The sequence below is a fragment of the Oncorhynchus clarkii genome, chromosome 5 (genome assembly GCF_045791955.1).
Source record: "Oncorhynchus clarkii lewisi isolate Uvic-CL-2024 chromosome 5, UVic_Ocla_1.0, whole genome shotgun sequence".
Lineage (NCBI taxonomy): Eukaryota > Metazoa > Chordata > Actinopteri > Salmoniformes > Salmonidae > Oncorhynchus > Oncorhynchus clarkii.
In genome coordinates, this window is record NC_092151.1 from 52795943 (window position 1) to 52821533 (window position 25591).

Sequence of the window (25591 nt, forward strand, 5' to 3'; positions counted from 1 at the left end):
TTTGGGAGGTCCACAGCTTCCATGGAAGAACAATTAAGACACAATGGTGTTTTTAGTCAGATTACAGTGTGGAAATTCTTACTATAAATGTTTGAAATAATAATTTATCCAATTGATTTACATGTTGACAAATTAGAGAAAATGTTATATCATATGAGATGTGATTGAGTATGTACGACAGATACTGTATAGGAACCTAAACCACCACAGACTGTGTTTTGGCAGTGATAATTTGGAGGCTGGACTCATTGCCAGGAAGTGGACCTGTCATTCCGATTTCTTGCCGTGTCCTTGTTAGCTAGCTAGCAATAACCAATGTGTACCATCTGGAAAGATGATTTAAATAGTGCCTAAGCGCGACTTTATAATACATTTGCACTCACCCCTTGTTGGTAACTTAATAGCAACAGCTAGCTATGTTACGAGTTGGAAGAGCAGTGGCCTGGTAAGTGGGGTAATAATATTTCCAAAAGCTCAACCTTTAGCGCCAGCTGGCTAGTTTAGCTAGCTAGGCTATATCGAGCTAGTTAGCAATGCTGACCACAATACTATCTAGACAAGTTAAACAATTATACATACATAGACGTTTTCAAACAGCAATAGTTGATGGCAGTGATGGCAGTACAACTTCTAATGAAATGACTGGCTAACTTTGCTAGATAACGTTAGTTGGCTAGAGCCGGTAGCGGTTGATTACGAAATGGTTGTTATTCCTCTGTTGATGGTCAGGAAGCTGGTTAACTGGCCATTAGGTAGTTACGTTGTAAAACAAATGCCAATCACTGACAAGCGGCCTGCTCGTAAATAGTTTTCCAACTAGCTAGCTAACGTTGGATGGGGTGTGTGCTGGCCATCTGCAAAACAAAAGCAAAGGCTGACATTCTGGTAGCCAGTTAACGTTAGCCAGTTAACGCAGTCAACTAAATTAGCTAGCTAACGTTACTGTAGTATTTTTAGGTAACTAACGTTACTGTAGTGTATTTAGCCAGGCAGGTGTTCAGCTAGCTTTCATATTTTTTTCTCGCTTTCTTTCAATCAACACTGTCATGCTATTGTTCATCATCATGTTGTAATGTACAGTTATAATTAATCTTTCAACTAATCACACCAAACTGATGTCTGCAGAAGGTAGTGTTGAATTTACTTGTGTGTCTTAATCCCTGACTCGTTTTCTCTGTCTTGTCTCTGTCTCAGCGTGGCCTGCAAGAACCTGGTCTCCAAGAACATGGGGGTGAGGTTCAGGATGCCCTTGCAGAAGCTGCACCCGCTGTCCCGTGCCATCCACCACCGGTACAACGCTAGTGCCAACGCCCAGCGCCCCCCGCACTGTTCGGCAGCCCGCCACTTCACCTCCATGTCCCGGCTGCCCATGCGGCCTCCCAAGCCTCCCCCAGGCGGCCATGGCGGCTGGCGCTACCAGCAGCACCGCAATTTCTGGATGCTGCGCCTAGCCTCTAGGCTGCTCAAGCTCCGGTACATCGTGCTGGGCTCGGCAGTGGGAGGCGGGTACACCGCCAAAAAGGTACCGCACATTTGAGGTGGAGGAGAGAGAGTTGAATGTTAAGGGAATGTATCCTAGACACAGATTTTCCATTGAAAGTGCTTTGTAGTCCAGGACTAGGCTTAATCTGTGCCTGGGTTTCTGTCCCATAATTTTGATAGAGAATCTGTTTAAAATCTAGATAGTGGTTGACACTCTGACACTAATTGGCTTTACCTGCTTGGTAAGAGCTTTGAGAATAACAAACACATAGATATAGTGGTTTGTTACCGTTCACACTGGGGATAGGATCAAGTGATATTGAATTTGAATGCTGCTTTTGTAATCCTAATGTATGAGTCCACCTACTGTTCTTAACATCCAGTGAAACCGAGGTTAATTTCTCTACAGTTGACTGCTGCTCTGCTAGGGTGTATGTTTATTCAGGTCACGTGACGCGCTAGGCTGCCAGCACAATGAGATGCCCTTACGAGCATGTGTTATCTCAAACCCATTTCACTATATGCACCAGGTTAACATATGATTCTGTTGAAGTTTAGCTTGTGTAGGCTAGATGTCCAGACTCCCGTCACGCCTCTATTTTTAACCCAGACTCTTTCAAGACAGAAGAAAGGAAGGGACCTTTTAAAGACTTAATCCTTTCCTGTCACTTAGAATGTGAAATATGCCCTATTAAATACCATGGCATTGTTGAATACTCGTTTCTGATTGGCTTGAAGGGCATTCTAGAGCGTGCATTATTTAAGGGATAGTCTACGAATGCATAGAGCCCCAGTTGATTAATAATCAACAGAGCTCAGAGTTGATTATTCCTTTTATACCATGGTTATAATTGAACACACTTGCTGGTAGAAATGTGTTCAACATCCAGTGAAAAAGCAGCTCAATCAGAACATGTAAGAAGGAACTATAGCCATTGAATTATATTGTGCGGGTATACCGTGCGTTATCGGGAAATAATGCACACTCAAGAATGCCCTTCAAGCCAATCAGAAATGAGTGTTCCATTGTATAATTCCCTATAATGCACGTTATAAGTCAATGGCTATGAAGTTCATTCTTACATGTTCTATGTTTGAGCTGCTTTTGAAAGCAAAAGCTGATTTTGAAGACATTATTGACATTGTTGAATTAGATTTTCATAATAGCCATAGTAACCAAATAATTTGTTTGGTTACCAGGGCAACTACTGTAGCTACCTAGTAGGGGTGTGCTGATCTCATCGTAATCGTATCGGTTTTATCACATTTGATACTTGTAATCGTATTTACTTGTGATCAGAGAACACGGAAGTGCGCTTTAAATGCCTGTAAAACATGAACAGTACAAAAAGTATGTATTAATGCACCATCATTCAGAGCACATCTCCGAGCACATCGTCGTGTTCCTTCACTCATTTGCACACATTGTTCAAAGTTAAATGACCCCGACGGATGAAAATGTACATGATTTTCATACTTAGTCCTATTCAATTATCAACAGAATAGGCTATTCACCTAATGCATGGCTGGCTGGCTACTACTGCCTGCATTTATCCCAGACACAGGTTTAGATGAAGGTAGTCTAATTCGTTAGTCCTATTTATTGTTTCACTTTCAAGAGGAGCATATCATTTTTCCTCCCGACACTTATGCCACAACATTTGTCCAATCAAAACAAACTATCTACATTTGTCATTTTATTTTCTAATGATCTGTCGCTCTGTAAACGTGCCCGGGCAAGAATAAATAATAATAGCAAGCAAGCATGGCTTGTATCTCATCGTCAGCAATTGAATAAAGTTGGCAGAAAATAACTAGGTTGAGCAACAGTGACTAGCTCCAGATTCTGATTCATACATGAAGGTGAGACTTGTGCCCTGGGGGAGGGGGCAGAGATGCCTTCCTGTCTGGGGGAAATGAGAGCATCTTGTTCTAATCCAATCATTGCAGCAGGCTCAACAGATACCCCGCCCGTTTCTTTATAGAAAGAACTTGCCAATAGCACTTCATACTGTTTCAGTGAGAGAGAGATGGGTGCTGGCACCTGAAAATAACTTTATTTCAATCACGGATAATTACTAAAAGAACTGTATAACTGTATTCAGAAAATGCTCCATATCAGTTATGCACAGCCCTACTATCTAGTAAACCTGCTGGCTACTTCGGTGAATGTTGAACACGTTTCTAGGTGCAAATGTGTTGAATTTAGGGCTGGCTCAATTACTCTATAACCGTGTAACCGATAGTTATGGATGAAAATAAAATAACCTTTTAAGAATTATTACACATTTTTGAAACGAATAGATGCTTGAAGATGGGACGGCCGGGCATTCGTTCACTTGAGTCCGTTTCTGCCGTAACATGAACTCTTAACAACGTGATAACTTCCTGCTTTGCTGCTATGCAGGAAACTTGCAATGGTCGCCAGTCCACCCATTATGCCACCATTGGCTTGAACGGGGTACGCCCATTCAATCTATTTCTATAGCTTCACATCCATCGTTTTTTTTTTTGCTGCTGTTCTAACAGTTAATACGGTGACCGTGGTCTTTTGGTTTACCAGTTACCATCATCCACAATTCCATGACCGTCACAGCCGTAGTTAGATTATAGTCGCGGGATAATCAACTCGGAAAAGATCTCTGGAAAATAATGCCACGCCGTGGAAGTGCCACTCCGCTAGAACACATACCCCTTACTTATTGTCTCCTAACCCATCCCTTGAAATGTTGTTCTTGTTAGTCTTTAATGGAGGTTTTTTGTTGTTGTCCCATTATCACATGTTGAATTGTAAATTGACCATATGATTGAAATGCCACTTATGTTCTGTTTTTCCAGACCTATGAGGAGTGGAAGGATATGCTGCCCGATATGAGTGCATACAGTTGGGTAATACCTGATTTTGTCTGGGAGCTGAGTGATCAAATTGACCTAGGTAGGTGTGTCCCCTGTATGCCACAAAATGCCTCGTTAGAAGTCTGTGAACTTGAAAGTGTTAAACACCTTGTCATGTTGGTTTCTTCTCTGTCAGTCAGTGCAGTGTGTGGTTGTTCAGATTTGAATTGTAAAACATTTTAATAAGCATTCAGACTGAGCCATTGCTATTTTTCTCTTAAACTGGAATCCTTGTTGGTGAAACTGCCATGTCCGTTTTGCGATATTTCAACAACGAAGGAGTTACTGCAAACAACAAACACTGTTTTTTCACCCCCCTCTGATATCATTGCATGCGTGATAGAACAGTTTTTCGATGGGCAACGCTCCCCAGCTCTGCTTTGTAAACAAAACAATAACAATGGCTGTGGGGCGGACAGTGGCGCTGTTTCCCCTAATGCGGATTCCATCTTTAAGGCTGCTTATTTAGTTTGGTTCTTTTAAGTCTGATGCAAGGAGCACAACATTTGTTCAAATGGTCAACTCCACTAACCATATCTCACTTTTCTACACACAGATAAACTAACCAAAATTCTGCCTGAGTTAGAGGAGATTGCCAAGCTCCTACCCGAGTTACCTGACTTTGATAAGATAGGAGAGAACTTCACCTTCCTGAAGAGCATACTCTCCACCGGTGAGTACACAGTCTTGTCAGATAAAAAAAATAAAATAGATTGCCATTTTATGCTTCAATATGCCCATGTTGGACAAACCAGTTAATCAACTATTTTTGCATAGGATTAGATTTTTTTTATAGATCTTAGGTGAAGTGGCAAAACGTTTTGAGCTTTATGAATCCAGAATAGCTATAGCACCTGCCCCAAGTGGTAGAAAGTCACACTCCACGTCATTGGTTATCTGAATTTGAAGTGGGCTTCTTTTGTCAATCCTTGTCTAATCACACCTGCATTACCTACTGTTTCAATCTACTTTCCAGCAAACAGTTAAATGTTTTATTTTCGCCAATTTACGGTGCCAGTTCCAGCCACTTTTCACTTTCCCGCCTCTTATCTGGGCTTTTGCATCATTGATGTCCTTGTGAAGTGTATCTAACACCACAATTGGGCTGCCTTGTGTTGAAATAGTGCCGCTCAATATGCTGCTTGCTGGAAGTCCAGAGGAAGTGAGGAGAGAGGGGACACACTCTAGGGTGTATTTACTAGGAAGCAAATGGGCTGAAATGGGAGGGGGAAACTTACCTGAATTTGTTCAATAAGAAACTATTGTCTTCGTTGCTAAATGTTTTCCCTTGCAGAACATTTTGCTACGACGTGCACTAATGAATACACCTCGAGCTATGGAGCAATTTCCACCCGTCTCTACGATTGACATTTTTCAAAGCATACTATAATTATGTACTGACGGCAGCTGTTTTTATAGGCTAAGTCACAGATTTTGGAAATTTGAGTACTAGAATGGACAGGAACCTTCTTCTGCTGGGCTAAAGCTCAGCCATTTTGGTCAGGGAGTTGGTCATCCATGATCTTCCAGTGCTGTGATAAGATATTGTGTAAAGTAATTTATTTTTTATGTGTCCGAACTGTATATTTGTTACCTAGGGAGCCAGACAGTTTTTTTTTAGAGGAATGATTCCATAAATGTTTCAAATGAACAGCCAACATTCCATTCAAACAATGCAGTCAATCCACAGCCAGACACTGACTGAGATCAGTTGATGTTATGACTTAGACAAATTGTAAATGCAACGACTACTGCTATTGTTTTCCAAGAAAACAAAAATGGAGGCATTTATGGTCCGTTTACATATATTTTAGAAGCTATTTATACATCAAATTTGTATGAAACCCATATAGATTGCATTTATAATTATATGACAATATTTTAGGTAGACAGTTGTATTACAACATTTCTGATATCACATTCCTTTTATTGTCCTGTAAAAAGAGGGATTTGCCCTCTACTGCCGTTCAGTCCAATTATTAGACTAGTTTGGATTTCTCCCTGACTAATATGGCTGCCATTTTCACCCCATTCTGGAACTTTGAGGGTTTATGACATTGCCCCTCGAGTAATTTAATAGGATCTCTCTGGGCTAAGTATAATTTTCAAAGTAACTGGGTCTAATTTAGGTCAATATTAGTAATTTGACAATGTTACTATTGTATGCATGTGATGAGCATAAGTGAACAGTACCAATCCATTGATTTCACACAGTCAAATTAGGCCAATCGATTAGTTATCCTGTATAATGAGTAGTATCACAATTGCGTGCCCAGATTGCAAAAGTCGCCTCTGGACTTGCAGGACGCAGCCACAACAACAAGCTCACATTCTGGCAGCAGGGCCTTGCCACATGTGTCCAGCAGTGACCCTGCTCTGACCCCTTTTTGCTTCAGTCTTTTGATTTTTTTTGTTGTGTTCTTCCTCCCCCCCCCTCCCCCTCCGCATTCTTCACAGGTGTGAGTGTGGGTAGTGAAGGAGCTTCTGGTCTGCGTCTGTTGTTAGGTGTGTACACCCCACACTCAGCCCCTCCACTCTCTTCCCTGGTGCTGTTTGAATACCCAACGTTGGTGTGTGTGTGCAGCAGCACCCTTGCAGACGTGGTTAACAGGGGTTTGGAGCCAAAGACGATGTCAAGTGTTCCTGGATTGGCATCTCCTAACTCAACACGATTGGCTTTACTTATTTACCAACTGATTTATTTGTCCAATAGCGCATCACAGTGGAAATGTCATAATACCCTTAAAACCTAGCAGTTAAACCATACATTTATCCCATTGGGGATTTTAAGACTTAAAATAGGCACTGTGTTTCGTGTAGGTTTACCCTGGTGGTGTGTTTTGATAACCATGTACATCTCTCTCGGACAAGGTGACTTTTATCAATATATTCTGCTCTATTTATTCTCAGATTTGAAAATGCTAATTATCTATTTAAAACTTGCACAGAATTGTCAATTTAAAGAAATGTATCAAATTTATTCATTGCTACGTTTAGCTAACATTAGATAGTTAATCCAGTGATTCTTACCTTTGCTTCGATTTGGCAGTCTCGTCCAGATCACGATGGTATTTGTAGTTCTTTATGATAGCCACGTTAGAAGCTAATAAGCATCTCATTTTCTTGCTGGAAAATACAAGTGAATATATTGATAAAAGTCACCTGTTCCTTGAGAGACTTACACGATTATCAAAACGTTACCCCAGGGTAAGCCTATTATTTTAAGTGTTTCTAAAATCACCAATGGGGGGGGGAGAAATGAACGGTGGAAAAACAATTGGAACCATTTCCCTGTTTGAATGCTAGGTTTTATGGTTATTATGACTCATTCTGTGGTACTCTATGCTGCTGTCTGAGACGCCAATGACAAATTATTAATGGAAGGATTTGTCTTTTGGGTGGCCGTAGTACCAGAGTGTGCTTTGATTGACACACAGGCTTTAATTGATGCAGAGGATTTAACCTTTTGATATTGATATCAAAAGGGTGCAGAGAAGGACATTTTGTGTACTGTCCCATTGTGTAATTGAATTCCTCTAAAAACACAATTCCTCTGAAAACTGAATTGGACAAACTTGGAATGAATTGAATTGGATATGATAATGAGGATCTTTATCCTTCTGGTCTACAGTGCTCTTAACAACAGATACAGTCTGTTTGTTTTGCATAGTCTCCTCTTCTCCCTTGTCATGCAGTTTAGTCTGACTGTGGCTTTTGTCTGTTCTGCTTGTGTGTTTCTGTATTTTGACTTTCAAGTTCCTCCTCTCTCTCTGGCTTCCCTGGGCTCTCCCCCCTCCTGTACTTACATTATGGGATCCCTTATCCTTGGCTGTGAGGGCTCTCCTTGTCTGCTGGTAGCTGATGCTTCTCAGATGTTTGGAAGAAGCGCAGTGTCTTTGATGGATGCAAACACCTCAAACCACATCCCTCCCTCTTCTTTGACTTGCTAAAACAATGGGTGTATTCCTTTCATGTCCCAAGTGGTTCCCTATGTAGTGCACTGCTTTAGACATGGGCCCATGCGGCTCTTTTCAAAAGTAGGGCACTATATAAGGAATAGAGTTCCATTTGGGACGCAGTCCTGTACGGTATGTGCGAGGCTTGTTATTGACAGGGCTTTCATTGGCTGGACGAGAGATTGTTGTTCCATGACACTCAAGGGCAGTTATTAAGTGATAAGGCCCGTGGGGGTTTGGTTTATGGCCTACACACCACGACGAACGGCTGTTCTAAAGCACGACGCAACACGGAGTGCCTGGATACAGTCCTTAGCTGTGGTGTATTGGCAATATACCACAAACACCTGAGGTTCCTTATTGCTATTATAAACTGGTTACCAACGTAATTAGAGCAGGACAAATTATTACGGCTTTCAGCCAATCAGCAAATTCTATTGTGAGCAATATTTTCCAAACATTTGAGATTCTGTCACATGGGACCGGGTGCTTCTTCTGATCTGGGGCATAGATAAAGGCCTCTCTAATGTTGGGCATGCCAATACTTTTGACTCATTATTACTTATTGCTAATAAACTATTAAAGATAATGTATTATCATGTGTGGGTAACCTTATGTTTGTCAAGTGTTATAATTGACTGTTTTGTTGTCTCCTAGCAGAAGCCCCTGGGGACACTCCAGTGAAAGCAGCCACAGAGGTCCCGGTCACCGCCACACCGGAGGCCAGCGACAAACAGTTCAAGAAGGCAAGCATGCTCTGCACCGCCTTACTAGCTTACCCTCGCTCCCTGTGACATATAGCTGTGTCTCATTGTGGAAAGAAACTGCTGCTTGTTGAGTTCGCAGTTTGGGGCAATTCCATTTCAGCTCCAGGCAATTTGGGAAATGAAGTGAGATTCAGTTCTTGAGTTGAAAACTACTAGAGGTAAAGGGCAGTATTCAGGTTGTTAACTGAATTTCTGCTTATTTTTACTGGAATTGACCCCCATTCTGGCTGCCTGTTTATGGATAAGTGGTTTTTAATATTGTATGTTGTTGACCATTGAAAATAGCAGAGATTTGTACTCTGTACAACTGAGGTTCGTATACCAGCTTTTATTTTGTCACATGTACAAAATGATATTTTTTCCTGCTAGGGAATGCAGGTATGTTTTTTTGTTGTTGTTGTTTTACCATTTGTGACATGGAGGTGATCATTAAGTCCTCAATCTTACAGAGTAATTACATCATGGCTAGAACATCATATGGGCTATATGCACTTATGCTGATATTTGCCCTTGCTTCCCCCCCCTCATGCTCCTCTGTGTTGTTTTTCCAGAAGTCTCATGCTGCATTCAGGAGATGATACTCTTTAGCTTCTGAACAGTACTTTTGTATCTTCCTCTGTTTCATTCCCGTTGTCTTCACATACTGCCCATTTTATATTGTTCCTCTGCTCCCAAGGGGCTCTTCCGCTGTTGTCCTCAAGTTCAATGGAATAGTCCCGCTTTTAATGTTTTCACGCTGTTCAACCCTAGTGACTTTCATATGTTAAAAATGAGTGACCTATTGTAGAACAATAGGCTGAATATTAGACAATCTATGGCATCCATATACCTCTACCCTGCTTTTAATCGAAAGCAGTGGTCCCAACATGATTTTAAAAAATATATATATACATTGTCATAGACCAACTTGGGGACCGTTGGGCTTGAGCTTAGTTCCTCTCCCACTGGCCTGCATCACGCTTTCTGCTCCATCCTTGACAGATCACTCATTGCTAGAATTCCTGGTTAGCGGATTCACAGATTTCCTGCTTATTCCCTCCTGATTCCAGCAATATTCCAAATGGGATTTCTGGAAAACCTGAGAAATTTGCAACCCTATTCCCAGTGCAGCTTGCTTCGCTAATCATCAGGCTGATTTTAGCAGAGAATATCCTTTTCAATATAATTACATGTGTTGAATATCAGCCACACTTTAAATAGCTTACCCACTTTCAATTATGTATCCAGTACATCTACACATGGGCTTTTTTTTCATATCTACATTGCCTCGCCTAGCATAATCATTCTTTAAGTTGCAGGGTATCAGTTGTGTTTTGGTATGACTAAAAAAGCCATAGTGATGGAAGACTGCTAAGAAACCATTACTCTACAGAATCCTTCCCTGTGTGCCACTGGCTGAGAGACACTGGTTGGGATATCAGTTGCTTCGTCCGCGTTCAGATCTCCAGACTGGCAAGTCTGTTCTGGATTCTCTTTGACAGAGAAAGACTGACTTTGTTGGGTACCGATGATGTTGGCAAGATCTAGGAGCTAGACGTCGATTCAGTTTACCCACAAGCTTTGACAGAATGATGACCATCGATGATGATGGGCATAGGCTAGGCATAGATCGACATTGGGTTGTCTAGCTGTAGGTCAGCCCTGGCTCCAGCTCCAGCTTAGTTGGTTGGTCAGTGGGTTGCTGGACTGACGGGTACAGTAGGTTGTGTTGACGGCTGTGTTGCTCCTGCCTCTCTCTCACTGTGACGTCCCTCAGGGTCTGCTCGGCGAGCTCATTCTCATTCAACAGCAGATCCAGCAGGCCGAGGAGGAGGTCCGGCGGGCCGCCGCATCCAAAAACGCACGACCAAGCCCAGATCCCGCCCCCAGCCCACCCCCACGCCCGCGCCTGATACCCGAGCCAATGCCAACCACCACCCCGAACCCCAGTCCCAGCCCCCCTCAGCAGAAACGCAAGGTGAAGGTCCTACCCCCCCCCCCTCCCACTACCCAGCTCTCATCTGTAGAAGCCCCCTTCAGAACGTAAACAGTAGAACTGCCCACAAAACCACCCGCCCTCCTCAGGATGGACAAACCCCCTGCCGTTTAAATTCACACAAATGGAGATTTGCTGAGTAATTTAATATGGAATGCTGTTTATGAGATTGGTGGATGAAATTCCTATGATCCTATACCGTTTGGATTTGCCTCATTTAGCAACCCTAGAGCTCCTTCCTAGCTCACTATCCTATGTGAAGTGGACAAGAAGGCACTGTGGTGCACTTTATTGTATCTCTAGTCATTGTTGATTTAAACTGCAGTCTTTTTATAGCTTTGGCTATATGCTACAAGCAACGAATTGTACTGTGCATTGTTACTTTCTGATCGCTGAGTACAATGCAATGATATTAGCAAATATTCAATTAACAGCATCTTTTGTATCACTTTGCAAATTTCTGGTCAGCTTTGAATTCATTCTGGTCTAGCTGCTTTTGTCTTAAGTTAGTTTGCATATGCTATTTAGCCTATATACAGTTCCTTGTAAAAGTATTTACCCCCTTGGCGTTTTTGCTATTTTGTTTCATTACAACCTGTAATTTAAATGGATTTTTATTTGAATTTCATGTAATGGACATACACAAAATAGTCCAAATTGGTGAAGTGAAATGGAAAAAAATTACTTGTTTCCTAAAACAATAAATTACAAACAGAAAAGTGGTGCGTGCATATGTATTCACCCCTTTGCTATGAATCCCCTAAATAAGATCTGGTGCAACCAATTACCTTCAGAAGTCACATAATTAGTTAGATTGCACACAGGTGGACTTTATTTCAGTATCACATGATCTCAGTATAGATACGCCTGTTCTGAAAGGCTCCAGTCTGCAACACCACTAAGCAAGTGGCACCACCAAGCAAGTGGCACCATGAAGACCAAGGAGCTCTCCAAACAGGTCAGGGACAAAGTTGTGGAGAAATACAGATCAGGGATGGGTTATAAAAAAAAAAATATCAGAAACTTTGAACATCCCACGGAGCACCATTAAATCTATTATGAAAGAATATGGCACCGCAACAAACCTGCCAAGAGAGTGCCGCCCACCACAACTCACGGACCAGGCAAGGAGGGCATTAATCAGAGAGGCATCAAAGAGACCAAAGATAACCCTGAAAGACCTGCAAAGCTCCACAGCGGAGATTGGAGTATTTGTCCATAGGACCACTTTAAGCCGTACACTTCACAGAGCTGGAAGGAAGAGTGGCTAGAAAAAAGCCATTGCTAAAAGAAAACAATAAGCAAACACGTTTGGGATTCGCCAAAAGGCATGTGGGAGACTCCCCAAACATATGGATGAAGGTACTTTGGTTAGATAAGACTAAAATGTAGCTTTTTGGCCATTAATGAAAACGCTATGTCTGGTGCAAACCCAACACCTCTCATCACCCTGAGATCCCATCCCCACAGTGAAGCGTGGTGGCAGCATCATGCTGTGGGGATGTTTTATATCGACATGGACTGGGAAACTGGTCAGAATTGAAGGAATGATGGATGGTGCTAGATACAGGGAAATTCTTGTGGGAAACCTGTTTGTCTTCCAGAGATTTGAGACTGGGAAAGAGGGTCACCTTCCAGCAGGACAGTGACCATAAGCATACTGCTAAAGCAACACTCGAGTGGTTTAAGGGGAAACGTTAAATGTCTTGGAATGGCCTAGTCAAAGCACAGTCCTCAATCCAATTGAGAATCTATGGTATGGCTTAAGATTCCTGTACACCAGCGGAACCCATCCAACTTGAAGGAGCTGGAGCAATTTTGCCTTGAATAATGGGCAAAGATCCCAGTGGCTAGATGTGCCAAGCTTATAGAGACATACCCCAAGAGACTTGCAGCTGTAATTCCTGCAAAAAGGTGGCTCTACAAAGTATTGACTGGGGGGTGAATACTTATGCACGCTTTGGTCCTATTTCTTGTTTGTTTCAAAATTAAAAATATATTTTACATCTTCAAAGTGGTAGGCATGTTGTGTAAATCAAAAGCTACAAACCCCCTAAAAATCAACTTTAATTCCAGGTTGTAAGGCAACAAAATAGGAAAAATGCCAGGGGGGTGAATACTTTCACCAGGCACTGTAGGCTGCATTGCAGTAGCACACATCTCGCTTTATTCAACCTACCTAAACATACCACGTCATCCCCTGCAAACTTCCCATTAGTGTGAGCAGACATTGGAAAACATCATCCATCCACATGGTGTCCCTCAGGGCAGTGTGCTGTGACCGCTATGTTGTGCCACTGGTGGGATGGCATGTCTGATGCCTGGAAATCTCAGAATCACCTGTCACCAGTTCAGTACCGCAGTAACACAGCCTAGGCTCCCTATCTCATGCGAGCCGCTGGACTACGGCCAACGGTCCTCCCGTAACACTTCACTAACGTACGGACAACCTACACTGCATGGAGTGGAGGGACATGGTGTGCTGTGCACTTCTGGAATTATCCTAAATGTCAGTTATACAGTGAAATCTATCTAATTGGGTATAGGCCTATATCAGGATGTAGGAATCAGTACTAGATCTTTCTTCTTAGTCCACTAATCAGATTAACTGCTATAGCCTATTATTACGACATTGCAATTTGCACGTAGTTAGCACAATCACCTTTGCTATAGCCCCTTCCTCTCATCTATCAGTGTGTGTACTGTACCTGTTTGTGTGTGTGTGTGTGTGTTTAATCTGTTGTCCCTTCTTGCTGTCCCAATCCATCCGCTCACTGGTCTCCTTCTGTCTCTGCTTTGTGATCTCCACCTCTCAAAAATTAATTGCAGGTGTGGAACTCTTTAATCTGGGGAGGGGCTGCTCAAATCATGAAAAATCATGTTTGATCATGCTGTAATAATCTTGATAATGATCTCTTGATTGATGATTGGTATAATTCAGATGTCTTTTCCAGGGCCTGATTTTACTTGTGCCTGTGAATTTTTTTTTTTTTTGCACTATGATTTACTGTACTACATGTTAAGACCAAACAAATGACTTCAACCTGGACTGGAATCAGTTTTCCCCCCTTTTTTTCTATTAACTTGGCTTTCCTCCGCTGCGGTGCCCACTGGTCTGTGTAATGTAACGTGCACGTTAGCTGTCTGATGATGCTAGTGGTCTCAGTGGGTTTGGAGTGGCTCACAGTGGGTGATGGGTTAAATGTCCCAGACATGTGAGAGAGAGGGTTAATGAACTTGCTTTCTGTCTCCAGTCTTCAGACAAGGAGAAGGTGGACCAGCTTCAAGAGGAACTGCTCCGAACTCAGGTACAGCCCAATATGGTCCGTATCCTTCCTTGTTTTAATATACCCCAAGTTTTTATACCACATAATAAAAATCCGGGTTTACTGATTACAAAATAGCTGGGAAGAGATTTCCGATGTAACGATTCCATGGCACATTGTGTGTGTGTGTGTGAACTGATACACAAAACAACGCTTGATTCAACACTTCAAGTTTTTCAGTTTAAATTATCTGAATTTCTTGCCACCAACAGAATGGTATATACACCCACCAGACAGTTTATTAGGTACACCAACCCGTTCACGAAAATGGAGTCACGTGGCCGTGGCTTGCTAAACAAAGCAGGCAGACAGGCATCAACGCGTTCAGTTACCGTTCAATGTATTGTAAGAATGGGCCAAACGAGTGACCTAAACGACATTGAGCGTCGTATGATCGTCGGTGCCTGGCACACTGGATCCAGTATCAAATGGATGGGCCAATAAAATAAATACATCCGGTTTACTTTGGTAAATGGACTGAATGGTCCAGATCTTTCCTTTAATAGACTCTACTTGTAAGGTACCACATTCACCTTGTAAAGTCAGGTTTAGAAAAATCCAGTTTACTTTGACAAATGGACTGAGTGAAAGCGAGGATTTGTTGTTAAAGCTTGAACTTCTTTCTCTCTTGCACGTAGATGAAGTACCAGCGCATGCTGGAGAGACTGGAGAAGGAGAACAAGGACCTGAGGAAAGTGGTGCTGCAGAAAGACGAGAAGGGCATCCACCAGAGGAAGATCAAGGTGTGTGTGAGTCACGCACACCACACACACACTTACACAGTCATGCACATACACACACCAGTGTTCTGCATGGTAGTACAAGTTAATCAATGAGTTTGTTTCAAAACACTGTCTCCTGAAGAAATAGACTCAATCTCCCATCAGGCATTACCCTAAAGTATTTTTCTATCTGTGTTCCTTCTACAGAAGTCTCTGATTGACATGTACTCTGAGGTCCTGGACATCCTCTCAGATTTTGACTCCAACTACAACACCCAGGATCACCTACCCAGGGTAAAGATAAATCAAAGGGTCATGGCTGTCTGGAAATGCAATCAAATTAAGGAGACATTCTTTTTTTATGTTCATGTTTCTTTAGTAGATCCCATAAATATTGGGGCCATACTTGGCAACAGACGTAACCATTTTAAATTGAAATGTGTATTAGCCAATTACATTAAATTGATTTATGACAGAACGCTAAATTGGATCTGGTCCCATTAGATAAGATGGCACACATTATCCCTATGCTAACCTCACCAGGTGGCTGTGATTATATCCTGGAACAAATTCTTCATCTGCCTATCAAAGATCTTAGACTTTATATCCACCAACTAATGGAATTTCTTAAAATGGGTCAACCCTGACCACTAGAAGGATATTTTAAAAGTACTAATTCAAGGTTTACTTTTGTTCCTTTGGTCTGTAAATAAATGTTGTCCATATTTCATTTGAATTTTATTAGGATTCCCGTTAGCTAACGACATAACGTCAGCTAATCTAATCTTTGTGGGGTCCAACACAGAACTAAAAAGACATTACAATTTATATTAATACATCACAAACTAGAGGTCTACCGATTAATCGGCATGGCCGATTATAGCCTGGCAGGCTGACCTTGCATTCCACGAGGAAACTGCGTGGCAGGCTGACCACCTGTTACGCAAGTGCAGCAAGGAGCCAAGATCAGTTGCTAGCTAACATTAAACTTATCTTATAAAAAAACAATCAATCTAAACATAATCGCTAGTTAACTACACATGGTTGATGATATTACTAGTTTAACTAGCTTGTCCTGCGTTGCATATAATCAATGCGGTGCCTGTCAATTTATCATTGAATCACAGCCTACTTCGCCAAACGGGTGATGATTTAACAAGCGCATTCGCGAAAGAAGCACTGTCGTTGCACGAATGTACCTTACCATAAACATCAATGCCTTTCTTAAAATCAATACACAAGTATATTTTTTTAAACCTGCATATTTAGTTAAAATAAATTCATGTTAGCAGGCAATATTAACTAGGGAAATTGTCACTTCTTTTGCATTCCGTGCAAGCAGAGTCAGGGTAAATGCAGCATTTTGGGCCGCCTGGCTCGTTGCGAACTGTGTGAAGACCATTACTTCCTAACAAAGACCGTAATTAATTTGCCAGAATTTCACATAATTATGACATAACATTGACGGTTGTGCAATGTAACAGCAATATTTAGACTTATGGATGCCACCCGTTTGATTAAACACGAAACGGTTCTGTATTTCACTGAAAGAATAAGCGTTTTGTTTTCGAAATGATAGTTTCCGGATTTGGCCATATTAATTACCTAAGGCTCGTATTTCTGTGTATTTATTATATTATAATTACATCTATGATTTGATAGAGCAGTCTGACTGAGCGGTGGTAGGCAGCAGCAGGCTCGTAATGCTTGAAGCACAGCGCTGTTTATGACTTCAAGCCTATCAACTCCTGAGATTAGGCTGGCAATACTGTAGTGCCTATTAGAACATCCAATAGTCAAAGGTATAAGAAATACAAATGGTATAGAGAGAAATAGTCCAAAAATAACTACAACCTAAAACTTCTTACCTGGGAATATTGAAGACTCATGTTAAAAGGAACCACCAGCTTTCATATGTTCTCATATGATGCAAAAATGTATCATACGCAGATGACTTCTGTATTTTGAAAGTATTTGATGTCCTGAATTTGCCTGTCTGGTTTGGTGGTTGTGTTTTGTTGCTACTATACACCAATTGGTTTGAGGAATACTCTAGTTTTTTGAAGAATATAACATTCCTAAAGAACATCTAAAGACTGGATAGTCATTTGATGCATCCTTGACTAGGCTACTAATATTAGACAACATTTTCAAGTTTTCGCATACGTGAACAAAATCCCACGTGTTTGTTTCCGTTTCACACACATCCATGTTGCGTTTCTGCAAAACGGATAAATGAGGACCTCGCAACATTGAAGTTTCCTAAAAATAAAAACCAAAGAGCCTAATGGATTTGTCAAATAGAATGTAGGCTACCATTATCACCATCACTTCTAGGTGGCACACTCTGCACTCTGTTTAGCTTCTGTACACTAATGCCCATCCTCCTCGAGCATGGGCATGTAATATAACGGGCATGTAATATAGCATATGCACTATGATTATTAGGCAATAGCAGTGTGTTTGTGTGCTTGGCTGAATGAGGTAGCTCCTTACTCAATCCATTCTCCATCTTCAATCTGTTGGATGCAGCCTACGTCCCTTTTCAACACGCGAACCCAATAGAGGTGAATCAACGTTTCAAAGGGGGAAAAAATAATGTGAGATTTTGATCCATTGCTACGATCTGCGACAAATGACGTGGACCAGAGAGGAATTTGAGCAGTCAGTCGAATACACGGTCATGGTTTGCTTTGATGTTCAAAACGTGCTCTCTAGGTTTAGGACGCTCCCATGAACACGTGTTGGAACACCAGCTACGTGAACGATTTGAATTGGCTGATGCAGAACTTGTTCCAGAACAATACCACTGCCACGTGGTTAGCATAGGGCTAACGTGAGCCATTTGAGCTGATGGAACCAGCTACAATTTAGCGTTCTGTCACGTGTAAGTAAATCAACGATTTTAATTGGCTGATAAGCATTTTGAGCCGTTGTTATGAAATGCTACGCCTCTACTGTCTGTCACACCCATTTCATCCAACCCGCCATCTTCCTCCTTCCCTCCCTCTACTGTGCTATACTCTAGGTGGTGGTGGTGGGAGACCAGAGTGCAGGGAAGACCAGTGTGTTGGAGATGATCGCCCAGGCTAGGATCTTCCCCCGGGGCTCTGGAGAAATGATGACCCGCTCTCCTGTCAAGGTAGAATAACTAATTTACCAGACTGCCTTAACCCCCTCAAAATCCCTAACTTCCAGCGCTGTATCTAAAAGATATCAAAGATGTATAAGATCCAACGCTTACTTGGTGTTTGTTATTTTATCTGGGATTTGGTACATCCATTTTGTAATTGATGTATAGCTGTTAATTTTTGGAGAATATAACTTTTAAGTGGCGGAGTGACTGCTTTGTTGTTTTTTTGAATCCCAGATTGCCCCTTTTTAAGGCAACCTGTCCAAACCTTACCTACTGCTGTGGCAATGCTTTGATGGATTTCTTCTTAGGCTCTGTAGGTCTACACGGTTCCATATGGGACGTTCTAGTCCTCAGTTTGATTGGTTGAATGAGGCCTGTGTGGTCTGGATGGATGGGCAGCATTACCAGACTACTGTTGTGGTTTTGGCCTGGGGACTTTGAAAGTGGTCAATTACATTTTGCCGCCTGCTGTTCTCTCCCCCTCCACTAGGTGACGCTAAGCGAGGGTCCGCACCACGTAGCCATGTTCAAGGACAGCAGCCGAGAGTTCGACCTGGGCAAAGAGGAGGATGTAAGTTTTATACAGCATACATATGTGCGGGAGGGGTGACTGGACTGTAAACAAATGGGGAAATCTGCCTGTTTTAATCTTAATTCATTCACTTGTTTTCTTGTTTATTCACTCATTCATTTATTAATTATTGTCCCTGAAGCTGGCTGCCCTGAGACATGAGATCGAGCTGAGGATGAGGAAGAGTGTCAAGGAGGGACAGACAGTCAGCCCTGAGGTGAGGACAGAACCTCTATAGCTTTCAGCTTAAAGAATGTGTACTTCAGTTTGTGCCTAAATGTTTGTTTCCATATGGCAGACGATCTCTCTGAGTGTCAAAGGACCAGGCATCCAGAGGATGGTACTAGTGGACTTACCAGGAGTCATCAGTGTGAGTGTACACACACACAGCTACACACGCGCAGAAGCACATACAGAAACACACTTGCACACACGCTTGTGTACATAAACAGTGACCATACAGTGGTAGGTGCAGTGATGCTATATAACTCCTCTCAGACTGTGACAGCGGGCATGGCAGCCGACACCAAGGAGACCATATTCAGCATCAGCAAGAACTACATGCAGAACCCCAACGCCATCATCCTCTGCATCCAGGGTGAGTCAACGCTGGAGTCCCCCCTTTTTCGTGATCAAATATGATCAGATCATCCTTGAGCTCCTTTTCTTCCTCCCCTCCGCTCCTCTATTCCCTTCTCTTCGGTCTCATCTCTCCTCTCTGCTGCCGCCTCCTCCACTCCTCTCTTCTCTGCTGCCTCCTCCTATTCCTTTACCTCACCTGCCCTTCCCGAACCCTCCATCTCTCTTTCTCGTCCTCAGATGGGTCAGTGGATGCGGAGCGCAGCATCGTCACAGACCTGGTCAGTCAAATGGACCCGCAGGGGAAGAGGACCATATTTGTCCTGACCAAAGTAGACCTGGCAGAGAAGAACCTGGCCAGCCCTAACCGGGTGAGATTCGCCAACACACACACTTTCAAAATGTTTGTTTTTAAACTTTTTTTGTAACGTGAAGCAGAAATGAGTTGGACAAGTCTAGGTAGTCCTGAAACAGAGCATGGACAAAATGCATTTGTCAAGTTCAGATGTTCTGAAAACATTTATAATCCTCTTTAGCCAAAAAGGAGTGGCCTTTCATTAGTTTTAAAAGCTGGATGGTACACTCAAACAGTCAAGAGGTACAGACTGGATGAAACCCAATGACACTTGATTGCATTCTCCCTCGTCTTGGATTTGATGTATTTCTCTCCCTACAGATTCAACAGATTGTTGAAGGAAAACTGTTCCCTATGAAGGCCTTGGGCTATTTTGCTGTGGTGACGGGAAAAGGTAAGTTGCATTACAATTAGGGTGGCAAAATTCCAGTAACATGCCACCAGGATTTCAGGGAATTTGGGGAAAGTTACCGGAATTTTGCCACCCTCATTACAGAAATGTACATTAGTTGAATCTGGCCTGAGTTAGTCAGGTCTTTAATCACTGACATGTGCATCTGTTTCCCTTCTTCCCAAGGCAGTGCCGGTGAAAGCATCGACTCCATCAAAGACTACGAAGAGGACTTCTTCCAGAACTCTAGACTTCTTAGGTGGGTGTCCTGACTCCCTATTATTGCACATTCGGTTTAGAAAATGAATTGCCGGTAAATTCATTAATTTGGTGAACGGCCATGGTTTTCAATGAGAATTTATTTAATTTTTTACATTCTGCTGAAATTAAACATGTTATCCTGACCTGTGTCCCTCTCTCCTTCAAAGAGATGGTATGCTGAAAGCCCACCAGGTGACCACTAAGAACCTCAGTCTGGCTGTGTCCGACTGCTTCTGGAAGATGGTCAGGGAGTCAGTGGAGCAGCAGGCCGACGCCTTCAAAGGTAACCAGACGGGTTAGGATCCCAAACGACACCTCTATTAGGTTGGACACAACATTTTTAACATTCTTTTTTTCTTTTTTTCTGATAAAAATCAATTTGTTCACTGCATCCGCCATGGAGCCCAGTTTCATAGTATGACCATATTTCCCAGCTGCTTGCCGTCGTTTTGAAGTAATCACGAAAAAACAGGCCTTGTTTTAGGGCATTTTTCACCCTGCCAGCTCCTATTAGTTGTATTGAGCACCGTGGCACCAACTCATCTTCCCGAATGTTCGATTCCCAGCTTATTGTTCTATGTCACAATACCTGCTTTGCTATTTTTGGCAATGAGACTTGCTCACGTTGTTGGTAGTTCAAATGTAAACAACAACAAAAATACTCATGGAACTCGGAGGTCGTCCCGTTGTTTCCTATAGGGGAAATATAGGCATGTCTGTCTATTTCGCCAAATATCTCGCAATGTGTTTATTTAGATCTTTTTCAAGTCGGACGCCATTTTAATCATGAGAATCTCCTCTTTCTAATTATGTAAATCTGGGCAGTGAGCTCGGTTGTCATGACATTCTAGCCCCAAAATACTTTTTGCCCTTGCATTGCTGAGCTCCCCTCATTGTTTTCCTATGGAGAGGCATGCCAATCTATTTCACCAAATATCTCACAATGTGTATATTTAGATTTTTTTTCAAGTCAGGCACCATTTTAATCAGGAGAATCTCCTCTTTGTAATTATATAGGTCTGGGCAGTGAGCTCGGTTGACATCGATCACTAGACCAGAAATAGTCTGAAGTTGTCATTTTTTCCGTACTTCCTCATTATGCAGACATAAGCACAGTTGACACCATCAAGGTGCGGATGTTTACTTTCTACACAAGTAGTTTTTTTCCCCAGTTTCGTCCGACGAACAGATTGCAGTGGTAAAATAAATAAGGATACATTTTTTGTGCCATTTTGTCGAGATTGAATTCTAAGCATCACTCCAGTCAAAACAGGCTCTGCGAACGTTCGATTCCATTCATTTGTTATGGGCTCTCGCTAGTGTTCCAGCTTAGCCAACGTTCTTTTGCCATTTTTCAGCCTTGGGGAAATGTTGACTCGTTCTATTGTCCAGCCTATATGAGGCGCCAAAGGCTTCAATGGCCTCCTTCTTTTCCTTCCTGTTAGGCCATCTAGGCATCTTCCTCCTAGCCGGCATGTGTCACTCTCATTCCATGGAGGGCCAAATGTCTGCGGGTTTTCAATCCTCCCTTGTACTTGATTTATTGAATTAAGGCCAGGCAGGCACCACATCCTAATAGGGTATTTTTTCCCCCCTTAATCATATCACAGTCAGCTTTTACCAGTTGAATGTACACAGAAATATAATACTTTTTTGTAATACAATTTTTTTTTAAATATTTTATTGACATATGCAAATGAGACAACTTCTCATTATGTATTTGCATATTGTGCAAATCCATTTTTCCGAACACTGGAAGAAGTCAGCCTACATTTTTCTGGATTTTCTTTTTAGGACACTCCAGGACTAGGCTTGTCCAAAGCAGGTTGTGGATAAATATATTTTAATCGATCTGTAAAATACTAAATATGTAAAATGCTTTTTTGGTGCATTTTTCCAAAGAACAGTATCTAGATTAAAACGTGATTAAACGGTAATCTTGTTTATCATGATTTGTGAATGACTACCTCCTCTCTGTACCCCACACATACAATTATCTGGAAGGTCCCTCAGTTGAGCAGTGAATTTCAAACACAGATTCAACCACAAAGACCAGGGAGTTTAGCCAATGCCTCGCAAATAAGGGCACCTATTGGTAGATGGGGTAAAAAATAAACAGAAGTGAATATTCCTTTGAGCATGGTGAAGTTTTTAATTTCACTTTGGATGGTGTATTAATACACCCAGTCACTACAAAGATACAGGCATCCTTTCTGACTCAGTTGCCGGAGAGGAAGGAAACCACTCAGGGATTTCACCATGAGGCCAATGGTGACTTTAAAACAGTTTGAGTTTAATGGCTGTGATAGGACAAAACTTAGGATGGATAAAGAACATTATAGTTACTCCACAATACTAACAATTACAGAGTGAAAAGGAAGCCTGTACAGAATACAAAAATATTCTAAAACCTGCATCCTGTTTGCAATAAAGCACTAAAGAAAAGCTGCAAAGAAATGAACTGTACTGAATACAAAGTTTTATGTTTGTGGCAAATCCATCACATCACTGAGTATCACTCTCCATATTTTCAACCATGGTGGTGGCTGCATCATGTTATGGGTATGCTTGTCATCGACAAGGACTAGGGAGTTTTTTTTTTTAGGGTAAAAAGAAACGGAATAGAGCTAAGCACAGGTAAAATCCTAGAGGAAAACCTGGTATTCAACAGACACTGGGAGACATTCACCTGTCAGCAGGACAATAACCTAAAACACAAGGCTGGAGTTGTCTTACCAGGACGACATTGAATGTTCCTGAGTGGCCTAGTTACAATTTTGACTTCAATCAGCTTGAAAATCTATGGCAAGATTTGACAGAGCTTAACATTTTTTTTAAAGAATAATGTGCAAAATTATACGATCCAGGTGTGCAAACCTCTTAGACTTACTCAAAGACTCACACCTGTAATTGCTGCCAAAGGTGATTCTAACGTGTATTTACTCAGGGGTGTGAATACTTATGTAAATGACATATTTCTGCAATTCATATTCAATAAATGTTTTAAATGTGTATATTGGTGAGGGGAAAAACATATATTGAATCAATTTTGAGTTCAGGCTGTAAAACAACGATGTGGAATAAGTTACGGGGTATGAATACTTTCTGAAGGCACTATTCAATTATTTCATCCAAACTGCTTTGTGCAAGAAAGTCCCGCCTCACCCATCTACTCATTGTCCAAAGTAGTTAAAATGTATTAATGTTGATGACGGTAGTATTGATAATCGAAATAAAATATAAATGTTCATGATCTTTTTTTATAAACATTTTGTTTCACTTTTTGAAAATACTAATATTAATGGACCAAAATACAAAAATCTCAAAATTGACAGGTAGATGCAAAACTATAATTTCAGCCTGTGGTGCCTGGACCTTTAAGTCACTTATTAGTTAGGAACTCCCCTCAGCTGGTTGTGTAGGTCTTAATTGGACAAGCACTCTGCCATCCATGGAATGAGTTTGACACTCCTGTCCTCGTCTCTTACAGCCATGGCTGACCACCACCACTCACCTTTTCTTAGTGAGCGATGCACACTTTTCCTCTCTACTTGCTCCCCCCTCCTGCTCCCGAATACCCTGCCACACTTCTCCCCTCGACCGGCGCTGCTTCCCAGCCGCAATTATCCCAGACGGTGGTCCTCACTAACAGTAGCAGCAGGGACTAGATTTATTGCCCTCTGGCTGTGGTGTGGCTCTCCTTCCCATTGTGTGGCGTATTGATCTGCTGCACGTCAAAAACCATCCTCACAGGCCCAGTGTCTGGCGCCACTCTGGCCCAATAACCCACCCACGGGCAATTAGCGACATCTTCATTGTGTAGGGAGAGGAGAGGGACAATGGGGAGTGTGTGTGTGTCAGGGTTTCCGTTCAAAATATTTGGCTCCGGACAACGTGACCGGGAAGATTTTAATTTACCGGACATTTAATAATTTACCGGACGTCCATATGCTTACTGAAGGTATGCATACTGAAGGTATACTGAACAAAAATGTAAAGTGTTTTTCCCATTTTTCATTGGCTGAAATAAAAGATCCCAGAAATTGTCCATAGGCAAAAAAAAAAAGAAGCTTATTTTTATAAAATACACAAATTTGCTTACATTCCTGTTCGTGAGCATTTCTCCTTTGCCAAGATAATCCATCCACCTGACAGGTGTGGCATATCTAGGATCTGATTGTTATGTTCATTACATAGGTGCACCTTGCGCTGGGGACAATAAAAGGCCTCTCTAAAATGTGCAGTTTTGTCACACAACACAATGCCACAGATGTCTCAACTGTTGAGGGAGCGTGCAATTGACATGCTGACTGCAGGAGTTGTCCACCAGATCTGTTGCCAGAGAATTTAATGTTTGTTTCTCTACAATATACCGCCTCAATGTCATTTTAGAGAATTTGTCAGTATGTCTAACCGTCCTTATAACTACAGACCACGTGTGACTACGTCTGCCCAGGACCTCCACATCTGGCTTCTTCACCTGTGGGATCGTTTGAGGTGGTGCTGAAGCTTATTTCTGTCTGTAATAAAGCCCTTTTTGGGGGGAGAAAAACTAATCCTGATTGGCTGGGCCTGGCTCCCCACTCGGTGGGCCGGGCTCCACCCATGGTTGCGCCCTTGCCCAGTCATGTTATATCCATAGGTTAGGGGCTAATTAATTATTTTAAATTGACTTGACTTCCTTTTATATGAACTGTAACTCAGTAAAATATTTTAAATCGTCTCATGTTGCGTTTATTTTTGTTCAGTATAAATACGGAGCACACAATTTAAAAATGTATTCAGCAGAAATATCTAAACAGAATGAAACAAAACACTTTTTGCATATTAAAAGAACTGGTTTAGATTAATAAATAAGCCTACAATAATAATGCTATGCAATTGAATCATGATAAAACAAATGTTTATAAATAAATGTAAGTTCCAAAATTGCATCCTAACTGAATGGCACACAGTAGCCTGCATCTAACTTGTGTTATACTGCTATTAAAAATACCATCTTCGCAGTCAACAGTAGCCTAGGCCAAACTTCTGGTTTTCTGTTGTACCTGATAATTAATTACACCCACCTGGTGCCCCAGATCTAAATCCATCCTTTGATTAAGAGGATATTTGTCCTGTGTCCTTTTGTCTTCTATAGCTCAGTTGGTAGAGAATGGCGCCTGCAACACCAGG

The 25591-nt window shown here is 41.8% G+C and overlaps 1 protein-coding gene across 11 annotated transcripts in view; it reads left to right on the forward strand.

The window, feature by feature from the left end:
* Positions 1-215: 215 nt before the first annotated feature.
* The window catches only part of LOC139408984 (dynamin-like GTPase OPA1, mitochondrial), a 58152-nt gene continuing 32776 nt past the window's right edge, over positions 216-25591 (forward strand). The window contains exons 1-19 of one of the 11 annotated variants that reach the window (XM_071153550.1): positions 236-445; positions 1195-1522; positions 4321-4417; positions 4934-5050; positions 6835-6882; positions 8994-9079; positions 10857-11057; positions 14330-14383; positions 15040-15144; positions 15331-15417; positions 18152-18265; positions 18750-18830; positions 18973-19047; positions 19129-19200; positions 19329-19428; positions 19650-19780; positions 20086-20158; positions 20342-20414; positions 20584-20699. In XM_071153550.1, the coding sequence (XP_071009651.1) occupies positions 417-445; positions 1195-1522; positions 4321-4417; positions 4934-5050; positions 6835-6882; positions 8994-9079; positions 10857-11057; positions 14330-14383; positions 15040-15144; positions 15331-15417; positions 18152-18265; positions 18750-18830; positions 18973-19047; positions 19129-19200; positions 19329-19428; positions 19650-19780; positions 20086-20158; positions 20342-20414; positions 20584-20699 (1987 nt within the window). In that variant the 5' untranslated portion in view covers positions 236-416. Of the gene's footprint in view, positions 446-1194; positions 1523-4320; positions 4418-4933; positions 5051-6834; positions 6883-8990; positions 9080-10856; positions 11058-14329; positions 14384-15039; positions 15151-15330; positions 15418-18151; positions 18266-18749; positions 18831-18972; positions 19048-19128; positions 19201-19328; positions 19429-19649; positions 19781-20085; positions 20159-20341; positions 20415-20583; positions 20700-25591 lie in introns of all 11 variants that reach the window. The other 10 variants (XM_071153549.1, XM_071153554.1, XM_071153555.1 and 7 more) reach the window with 10 other exon arrangements.